General features: G+C 35.3%; 1 protein-coding gene across 1 annotated transcript; it reads right to left on the bottom strand.

The window, feature by feature from the left end:
- Nucleotides 1-3117: 3117 nt before the first annotated feature.
- LOC140779791 (uncharacterized) lies at nt 3118-7936 on the bottom strand. Its single transcript, XM_073125054.1, has 3 exons — nt 7773-7936; nt 4296-6847; nt 3118-3777 (listed from the first exon to the last, which is right to left on the bottom strand). The coding sequence occupies exons 2-3, from the start codon at nt 6826-6828 to the stop codon at nt 3425-3427; spliced, it is 2886 nt and encodes a 961-aa protein (XP_072981155.1). The 5' UTR covers nt 6829-6847; nt 7773-7936; the 3' UTR covers nt 3118-3424.
- Nucleotides 7937-11455: the final 3519 nt, after the last annotated feature.

Below are 11455 nucleotides of genomic sequence, written 5' to 3'. Positions count from 1 at the left end.
AGTCGATGATAAAATAATTATTTGATATATATATATATATATATATATATATATAAGCAAGTTAATATGGTATTAGAGAAGAAGCCGTGAATTATGCTATGTTAGTTAGGGTTCGGAAAATGGACCAATTAGAGATGACAGGTATACCAACTCTGCATCCATTGAGGGGTTTGATAGCTCTGATAGGAAAACAAAAGGGTTTGACTTCTAGGGCTTGAATTGGTTGCCCTTTCCTTTCCTTAGCAGCAGCAAAATTATGGACTAAGATAATTTGCCCCACAATTGTTGGCTAATTTGAAGTAGCCAAATTGGATGTTAATGGGTACCCCCCCTCCCCTTTGAACAACCACTTTCATCACCATTTGCTGTTCTTCTCCACAGTCACTTCACATGCAAGGAATTTTTTTTATATGTATATATAAAAAAAGTGAGAACTTAAATAAATATCGTCGGGATTCGGTACAATCATATACTATGAGTCTCTCCAACCGTCTAAGTTTTTAAATGTACAACAATGTTAGTTGTCTTTTATATTTCAAATTTGACTAGGAAGCAAAAATAGATTTGAGTACGATGTAATTGTGTTGATTTAGCATAATCAGTATTCTCTTTTCCGCATTTAGGATAAAGGTTCTTCATGCCTAAGATTTGCGTGCGTAAGATAGGTTTGCGAAGCAAGGCAAACTTAGGTTTGCGAATACTTTTAAATTATTAGTGCTATCTTATGCATTAGGTATTATCTATATTTACAAGGTAAAAAAAAGTTTATTTTTAATCAATACTTTAAATAAAAGTAAATTTAGAAATATAAATAAAATGTTTAGAAATGTAAATATAAACATTTATACTTATTATTTTTAATATAAAGTAAATTACTTAAACTTTCCTTCCATTGCATCTCCCCCTATGTTAAGTTATATCCCCTTATTTAAGAGATAAAGACATCTAGTTTAGACTATTAACCCAATCCATTATTTTTATATAAAATGACTATGTGGGACCCCATATAGCTAATCTAATCCCACCCTCAATTAGCGCTGACAAAATAATTAAGCTTGCTCTAGTCTGGCTTAAAATATGAACTGATTCAAGCTTGATCTGCATAATAAGTTTGAAATTAATTTTGAGCCGAGCTTTTATAGTACGCTAGCTTGATCAAGCTCTCTACCTAATAAAGCTAAAATATAATAATATAATATTATATAAATATATGACTAATATGAGTCTTCACATCAAGATCTAAAAGCTTATGATATTATTATATTAGTTCTTATACTTTCTGTAAGGCTTGATTTAGATTGATTCAAACTTCAAATTACTTATTAATTAGCTAATTAGACTCAAATTTTTTTTTAAAAGTTTCACCCCTTGGGGGCCATAATTCTGGCCACATATAAAAGGATCAAATTATGGTAGACTCTTGTAGAAGATTCTAAGGAATATAATAAACAGCCAGCAACCTATCAACCTTTGGCCACTAACTATCCAAGGAAGTCTGGACAACAAATTTTGTAGTCCTCCATTTGTCCTCTAGAAATTTTTTATTCCATCATTAAATTGAAATTATATATATATATATATATATATATATATTTTCTTTTCATATCTCATTAGGTTAGTGATACTCACCCATCAACCCAAGAAGTATTATTATTTGAAGCCAACTATTTAGAAATTAGGAACCTTCTCTTTTTTTTCCTTTTTTTGGTGGGGGTTAAAATTTTACATCCTACTTTAATTCCATATTTTTACATCCTATATAGTTTACTATTTATAAATCGAGCTTTATGATTTAGTGAATATTTACAGAAAATACCATGTTGTCAGATTTGTTAGCTAAATTTAACCAAATTAACTATACTAAAAAAATTATAAAAAAATTCCCAACCAAGTAATTTTTAGAAATAAAGGTATTTTAGAAATAAAATATCTCTACTTAACGAAATATTCTTACGGTGTTAGTTCAAATCTAACCCGGAGTATTTTCTGCACATATTCGCTAAATCATAGGACTCGATTTATAAATAGTAAAAGTATAAAACGTAAATCATAATTTCTTTTTTTAAAAAAAAGGATATTATATGCAAGGTTTTCTAAAAATAAATAAAAAAAAGTAGGGTGTTTTATATGACTTAATTAATTAAAAATAGTAAAAGGATAGAGTGTAAATTGAGGCAAACCCAAATGTAGAGTTGGAAATAAAATACTCTTAAAATCTACAAATCTTCTTAATGACTTGGGTAACAAGTTGGAGCAAAGCTAATCTTAAGAGAAAACAATAATTCTGGACATAATCCTTGCTTTTCAAACAAGTTAACAAGTCGGCACTCGAATTTATCATTGATGATTAAAAATGATCAATTAATGGCCCTCAAAAGATTGCATAATCTACATGGAGCAATCAACAATATCTTAGTGTAATTATTTGTCCCTATTTCTAGCTGAATTAATTCATTCATCCTATTAATGTGCATCCATAACAACCTCTTCAATCAAAAAAAATAAAATAATATATATATATATATATATATATATATATATATGGGGGGAAAATGTGGGTGTTGTTATATGTCCATATTAATTAATGCTTTTAATTAAGATTTAGACAACCTAATCCAAAGGATGGCAAAAACCTAATCAAAATAGGCTTTGCTTCTCAGACAAGTAAAAAATCTAAGCGGCTGGATTTATGTGTCATGTAGGTTGTCTGTTTCCAACCAAATAGTGGTCAATTTGCATTCAATTGCATCCCATTTCCTTTTCTACTTATGTTAGCAAGTCAACTTCAATGAGCTATGAATTATGTCTCTGTTATGGATGCTATGCCATTACTTGATCTTGAGATAGAAACATTTGGCCTGCCTTTGTGTGACAATACAAATCATAGATAGACTAATGATCCTCGAACAAAATAGACATTTTAACGCACGAACGCTATGCTTATCTTCTAATTAACAAATCATTAGTAGGCGCGTTTTAGAACTTTTTTTTTTCGATCTTTAGAAGGCCTTGATTTTATGTCAAGTAGATTATTATTATTCCTCTTCTTCATATTCTGAGAGGAGTTCTCCATAATGATCATGTTAACTAGTATTCTGACTGTTTCAGAGAATGATATGAGATCAAGAAAGAATTCCTACATCCACTACTAGCATTTATAACCACACAGAAGATGAGAATTTTACAAGAAGGAAATTTTTCTATGATTAAACTCTGTTTTCTATATTATAATTATACAGATAACCAGCCCTGAGAGGGCTATGCATAGAGAGGAGAGAGATGATGATACTGATAGTGATCCTTAGAGGGACTTGCAATACAAAGGCAAGTTTCTAGTTTCTGCAAAGCTAAATGGGGGTGAAAAAGGACCATTAGTACTTTCTAAGAATATGTAGACATGGTACAAGAGGAGCTGGCTGAAAAATTAGCAGATCTTGCTTTGATTCTTGGTCCTGGCCATCGGACTGCAAGGATCGACGTCGATGAGCATATTCATTACTTCTCGCATGGTAGGACGCGCGGTTGGCAATGTGGAAGTGCAGAGGATTGCAACCTTCAGAACTTTCTTCATCTCATCTTTTGCAGAGGTTGAGACTCTAGGATCAAGGACATCCACAGAATCTTGGCAATTGAGGTGAGTGGAGACCCAGGAGACGATGTCTTTCCCTTCGCCGAACTGAGTCTCGATTGGACTATGGCCAGTAAGCAATTCAAGCAGGACGACACCGAAGCTATAAACATCTGTCTTTTCTGTCACCTTGAGTGAGTATGCAAGTTCTGAAACAAACAAGTAGGCAAATGATTGTAAAATTTTAATTCTAAAGAAGTTTATGCAAAGCAATATTGATAGATTCAAACTAGTATACTATGGAAAAAACTGGTTTCTGTTCTCTTGCTTGATTATAAGAAGAAAATTCATAGATCTGTTTCACTTTGAGTCCTTATTTAGTATGCAAAGAACAGGAGCAAGAATATGATACACAAAGCAGGCAAAATTCTCTAAGTTTATTAAACCTAAAAGGTGAAACTCAGGAATCATGATGTTGAAAAGCATTGAGAAACATACGAGAAAACATGATTTTGAAAGACAACTATGTCATGCAAAGATCCATTATTGGGTCCTAAATAATGCTTCGATTTGTATGATTTAAAGTATAATCTGTGTTCTAAATTCAATAAAATGAAACAAAGGCAGTACATAATACTATCAACTTAACACTAAAATAGAAGATTTTAAAACTTATTTACTGAGTTTTACAACTTACTGTTAGTGAGATGGTGAATAAACTACTTACCAGGAGCAATGTAACCATGAGTGCCAGCAAAACAACTGAATTCAGACTCTTCTGCTATCATTGCAATTCCGAAGTCGGCAATTTTGGCTTCATATTCCTCATCCAGCAGTATGTTGGTGGATTTTATATCCCTGTGTATAATGGCTGGTGAACAGTCATGATGAAGGTACATAATTCCTTTGGCCACACCCACAGCAATTTTGTACCTCTTATCCCAGTCCAATTCCGGTTGTCCGCCTTTAATTTCTCGACGAAGAGCTTGGTGAAGGTTCCCATTAGGCATATACTCATACACAAGAAAATTGAGCTCTCCTCTACTCAAGCAGGCATGAAGTTTCAGTATGTTCCTATGTCTGATCTTACTTAAGATATCCATTTCCACCATCAGAACTTTTGCTTTAGTACCTTTCCACAATTTCTTCACTGCAACCGTTCCTCGATTCTTCAGGTCTACTCGATAAACCTTACCAGCACCTCCACTTCCAATTAAATTCTCCTCCTTCAAGTTACAAATTTCTTCAACATCAAGTTCTGGTGGATGGAAAGATTCCAATTTCCACTTGTCATTAGCCATTCCATCCTCGAGATCATTCTTTCTGCGAGATTCTTCGAGCTTGAAGTTCCGATAGCTAATAAAAACTAATCCAGCTAGAAGGAAGAACATAACTGACAAAATGACTAACACAAGAAAGAGCCTCTTTGCAAATATATCCTTATGGCCGTTATCAAGCTTACACACACCCAATTCAGGATCCCATCGGCTTTCGGACCGTCCATCGATACATAGCCCTGGGTTACCAGCGAATGCTTCTTCTCCAGCTATCATCAGAAGTCCAGGAGGAACACTTCCTGTCAACCGGTTGCCTGAAAAATCTATGCAGCTTAGCTTCAATGACTGAAGGCCATTTGGAATTGAACCTGAGATCAGATTCTGAGATAGATTAATTGAATTGAGGGACACCAACATTGACAGTGTTGCAGGAATGATGCCAGTCAATGAATTTTGCGCAAGATCTATCTCCACTAGTTTGCGGCACATGCCAAGCTGAGGTGGCACAGATCCAGTAAGATCATTGTCTTCTAAATGCAAGGATGTCAATTGGTTCAGGTTGCCAATTTCAGATGGTATGCTACCTGAGAAGGAATTATTAGATGCATACAACTTCTGCAACTGTTGAAGCTTCCCTATCTCAGCTGGAAGCTCACCAGAGAGCTTGTTGTTCTGAACACACAGCTGATTCAAGCTGACTGCTTTGCCAATCTCAGAAGATATCCCTCCAGTGAATCCATTATCAGATATATCGATTATAGTCGCAATGGGAAGTCCCCATATTCCATCATGAAGCCTTCCAGTGAAGCGGTTTTGACTAATTCTGAACCTCATCAAAGACTTGCAGTTTGCATATGAATCCGGAAATTCACCAGAGAAGTTGTTATCCAAAGCAAGAAGAAAATTCAGGTTGTTGTTTTGGCACAAGAACCTCGGAAATTCACCCGAGAAGCTGTTCTCTGATATGTCCAGACTATTGAGAGGCGCGAACCGACCAAGATTTGGTGGGACTTGTCCTGAAAAGTTGTTCTCATAGATTGAAAATCCAGTAAGGAATTCCAAGTCCCCCCACCCTCTAGGGAGTTCACCCCAGAAATTGTTCATGTATAGCTGGATGACAGTAAAATTCTTCAGGTTGCCCATCTCAGCAGGAATTTTTCCAGTCATTTGATTGCGGGAGATGTCAAGCTCGCGCAAATTAGTGAGCTTCGCAAGATCAGGCGGCAATTCTCCAGTTAATTTGTTCTGGTAGAGCTCAATCTTGTACAGGTTGCGTAGATTGGAAATGGCCTTTGGAAACACCCCAGAGATCTGGTTCTTTGAGAAATCTAAAGTCTCCAATGATGTCAATTCAAATATAGAGGATGGTATTTGACCTCCCAGGTTACAGCTTGCCATATAAAGCCATGTCAAGTTCTTCAAATTTCCAATGCTAGGTGGAATCTCTCCTTCCTCAAAATCATTTTGAGCCAGGCCTAATGAAACAAGACCTGATAGATTTCCAACCCATGAAGGGAAACTGCCAGACAAACCATTTGTCGAAAGATCAAGAACTTTTAACTTTGTCAATGCCGAAAGATCTGGCAACTGGCCAGTTAAAGAGTTTGCTGACAGATTCAGAACTTTCAGATTTGTGCAACTGCTAAGCTGATAAGGAACAGACCCTGATATCAAATTCGTGTCGAGTACAAGAGAATTCAGACTTTTCAGGCCAGATATCGAAGGCGAGATCTCGCCGGAGAGATTCCGGTTTGAGAGAGAGATTCCAACCACTTTGCCAGAATTGGGGTCACAACTCACCCCAAGGAAATTGCAGACAGAGTTAGACTCTCTCCAGCTATCAAGATGATTTAGAGGATCATTCAACTTGCTCTTGAATTGGAGGAGAGCTTGAGTTTCCACTTGCTGGGAGTTTGAGATGTATAAGAAGGAAGAAAGGAGGAGACAGCTCAAAAGATGAAGGCAAAGGAAGCATTTCCTCATTGTTAATTGACAGAGATCTCTGCAAAGAAACTAAACAATTAAACTTCCATGCATCATTCTGTTCATATTTTCTCAGAAAACTATGACATGAGTAATTCTGTAGAAATTCAGATCTAAATCTTTTCTTCTTCACATCAAGAACAATACTTGGCTCAAGAGTTCAAGTAATTCAATCAGCAAATTTTCACGATGGACTTCACAAAAATCCACATATTTTTCTTTTAAAAGAAAAAGAAAAAGATTACTAAGCCACCTACTATGTAAATTTGTAGAGAAAGCTTGTTGGGATATTTGCACTTCGCACCTGACTTTATACATTTATCACGATTCACACCATGTCGTTCGTTAAAATAGTGAAAAGCCACATAATATAGGGTGTGAAATGAAAAATAAAATCCAAAGACAAATAACTCAGGGAGATATCGTGACGACACGTCAGCATTATTATGGCCACATCACCATCATTATCACTAATCTCGTGACTCACAGCCCACTTTGACCACCACTTTTAAGACTCTAAAAGCCCGTGAGCTTACCGGATAAAAGAAGAAGAATGGCACCTAATCTTAAAACTTAATCATTTAACACCAAAGTTATTAACCAAATTAAAATAGTGACCGTTACTGGTTACATTAAGAACAAAAGAAGCAAGGGCCTTTTTGCAATTTCTCCCTAGATAGATGATAAAATGTCATGGGAAATAAATTAAGGATTCCTGTATGAAAGAACAAAGAACAATCTGAAAGGAGAGGTGCCGATTTGATAAATATGAGAAAGAGAAGGTTTGTTGCGATAACAATAGAATGTAGGGTGTAATCTGCAAAAACCGGCCAATCTCCGGCTGCATGATCCCCTCGGATAGTCGGAACTTATCCGCTCGCCGGGGAAGAAGAAGCGTAAGAAATTATGTAGAAATGAAGGGTGCGGATTGCATAAATGTTTACCTCTAAAATCTCGCCCCCCCCCAATTAACGCGCTCAACTGCGTGCATCAAAAACCGTGCATCGAGGGAGGATTTTATTCCTAACCCATCTTCGCTCGAGGAGAAGGAGAAGGAGAAGGAGAAGAAGAGGAGGAGGAAGTGGGAGGGAAGGGGATTAGAAAACAACGGAGAGGGATTAATTTGTATAAATCCATTTTAAGGGCCGTTGTTGGAGTGAAAGTACCGAAATGCCTCTGATCCGGGAAGCTACAAGTTAGGGTGATGAGATAACGCTGATGGTGATGCCAAAAGAATGTGGTGGGTTGCTCTATGGATTATATATTATCAACTAAATCTATTAGAATTATTAATTATTTTTTCTACAACGGTCATAGGTTCAACTTCAACTCCAAATAATAATATTAAGAATTTGTTTAGTGATTTACCTCAACCGCTCAGACTCTGTTAATGACTCAGTAATACAATGCAGATGGTTCAAAACCAATCTAAACTAAACAGCTTACTATATTAACTAAAAGTTTAGTGAAACTTAAGTGTCTCGATATCTAGAGAGAGTTAGCTCTTAGTACAACTCTTATTTAACCTTCGAATTCATAAATAATTAAAAATATATATATATATATATATTTAATCAATCAGAAGCCAATTAGGATATACATTCGATTGGCTAACACGAGCCTAAAATGAAAAAGAAAAAGGAAAACATGCTTTTTATTTCTTCGACACTGCAACATATGCAGGGGCAAAACTGCAATTAGCCTAAAATATTTTGCCCCTTTTTGCCACGTGAACACTTGTGGTGTTAACAGTAGTATGACTGGCTACCTCTACTCTATCGGAGATCATCCAAAGCTAACACCACTATTTGTATTTAGCACCCTGCCTTTTAATGAATTCGCGGTTTACTAAACTAAGAATATTACTAGCAAAGAAGGTATAGATTAGTCAAAAGACAAGGGGTTAAGTGCAAATTTTCCTATAAATATTTATGTGGTAGCAGGCCACTATGGAGATGTTCCAAAAGGAAACAATGATAGAAGATACATGGGGCATTAATTAGGAGATAAATGAAGAGAAGCAACAAAGAAATAAAGAAAGCAAAAGGGTCTATCAGATCCCAATGAATTGAGATCTTTGGGATCTTCCAAAAGATCCAAAATGGGAGACATGATCTTAATTCTAGGGCGGCAAGCTAACCAATAAAGTTATGTGACAACCTCTCACTATCATCTCCTTCCAATCCTTCTCAAGATCATCAATAAAATTTTAAATCTTCCAACCCAAAACAAAAGAAGAAAAGAAAAGAAAAGAATGTGAATAAAAATTAGGTTAGATTTTTGTATTCTTATTGGTTTCTAAAGAGACACCACACCTTAGCTAGTAGCTAATTGGATTCAAGTAATTTCCAGTGTTGAATGAATAGGAAAACTATATAGTGTTCAGATAGGGTTAGTGCTTATAAATCTTATCACCTCTCCTCTCTTTTCAGAAAGGGTTTGATTGAATTGGACCACTTTATGCCGTCACCCTAACAATTGCAGTGGTCGGATTGCGAGTAGTGGGCGTGTAGTCGATTTGACTCATTATAGTTGGTATTTTTGAGTCTCGAAAAATAGGCGCAATGCGTTGGTATACATCCGATGATATATTCAGACTAACTCGAATAGGTTGGCCCGTACTGAATTTCTATAGTTTACGAATAACCTACATATGCATGATTTATCTAGAAAACTAGGCCCAATGTGTTGGTATACATCTGATGATACATTCAGACTAACTCGAATAGGTTTGCCCATACTGAATCCCTATCGTTTACGAATAACCTACAGATGCATGATCTATCTAGAAAACTAATCCATGTCTAAATTGAAATCCTAATTGAATGTATGAACGTAGAACAAGGAAGGCAGGCAGGCAAGTTTAGTTACAATGATGTGCACTACTTCCTTGTAACGTGTTAAATACCACTAACTTTGGCTATGGAGACAAAGGTGATGATGCTCCAATTGCTGTATCCTATGAACAAAGCAGGCAAGTCATGAAATCATCAACATGAAATATTTATTTTATTTATTTGGGTCTAATCCCACCGCCAAATGAATCACGACCGTCCAATCAATGTCACACTCTCTTGAATCCACTGATATTTTTGTTCAACTCCTCAAGTATATACACCACTAGCAAAATAGACCAAATTATTCTCTCCACTAGGAGATGAGAACCCTTTAATTTGGTATTAGAATAATGCATGCATTTGAAATATTTCTCTGGATGATTAGACCTAGGTATTTGATGAATTTATGTATTTTTTAGTAGATAATACCCAGCAAGAATAACAAAAAAGAAATTATAAAGAAACCCACATAGAATTAATTTAATATTTACCGGCCGATGAAAAATAAATAAATAAGACAAGTAGAGCGAGTTTGTAATATGATTTAAAATTGACTATCTCACATAATTAGGAAACTATGTCTATTTAACTCATATAAACATCAAAATATTGCATTTTGCAACCATGGAAAATTTTGCAAAAAAGAAAAGAAAAGGTTGGTGGAATTGCATTGTCTATTAGAAAAAGAGCTTGTTGTTATGTGGCCCTTTGTGTTAAGGGTGATGAGATCACCATATAAAACTAGTGTTTTAAAGCTTAATATTCCTTTGGTGAGACAAAGAAGAGAGACAACACAATCCTCCATGGTCCCCATGGAATCTTTTAACCTTTTAATGAGTAAAATTAAGGACATTTGTTTTTGAAAGAATACTTTAGGCAATTGGATTTTTATTATGTTGATACTTATACAACCATACTACTTGCTATTATAGAAGATATATAGTGATGTAAACCCCCCTCTCTGAACATTAGGGCAGTTCAAGAAACTAATGGTATACATGGAGAATAGCTTTAAATTTCCATCCATTTAAATGTAAAAAAAAGAAAAGAAAGAAGAAGTACCCTTATGTTTTTTTTGCATACTCTTCTCTTAGTTGTGTCCATAAATGGTATTGATGCTAATATCATTGGTTTTGAAAGATATATATATGCAAATATAAAATTATATATATTCAATTATGGGAGTACCACCAACCACCCAAATTGGAATGAAAAATAGCACACAATATTTTATAAAGTACTTCTACTTAATATGAATGAGATTATAATGGACAACAATATTTGTCACATTCTAAGGAATGAGAAGAAGTGCATTGAATGAAGCAATAATGATGCACTCACCACATGAGATTCCTTGCCAATGTTGATGTCTTTGTTTGGCCATTCCATTTGGGCACTAGCTTGTTGGAGTGCTTCTTTGGTATTTCTTTCAATAGTGATAAGTGTCTATCAACAATGCATCGATTTGCCATTCTTCTAGAGGAACAGGAGAAGAGTACAATGTTGTGTGGTATGACTAGTGTGGACAAAGATAAATCATATATGGTCCACCATTTGCAAAGATGCACTCATAGTGGGATATTCTTTCACAACAAATCTATCAAGCAAAAGATAAAGGCATAGCCCCTATATCCTTTTGCATCTGGATTTCAAGCCCTAGTCCTGGAATTTATTCTCAGAAAATAGAGCATACATTAACTATGGCTAACATAAAGATATCAGTGGGAAAATATTCTTTTTTTTCGACTAAATACCGATAAATAATAGTTTGCGAACCATAGATACCTTAA

This window comes from Typha angustifolia, chromosome 3, assembly GCF_048772165.1.
Source record: "Typha angustifolia cultivar Huaian chromosome 3, ASM4877216v1, whole genome shotgun sequence".
Classification (NCBI taxonomy): domain Eukaryota; kingdom Viridiplantae; phylum Streptophyta; class Magnoliopsida; order Poales; family Typhaceae; genus Typha; species Typha angustifolia.
Note: the sequence above shows the minus strand (reverse complement) of the source record. Positions and strands in the feature narration are given on the sequence as shown.

Excerpts from the sequence above, each read along its gene's own strand:
- LOC140779791 (XM_073125054.1), bottom strand. The coding sequence starts at position 6,828 with ATGAGGAAATGCTTCCTTTGCCTTCATCTTTTGAGCTGTCTCCTCCTT. Across the intron at positions 3,778-4,295 it reads TCATGGTTACATTGCTCCTG|AACTTGCATACTCACTCAAG; the intron begins GTAAGTAGTTTA and ends TGTTTGTTTCAG.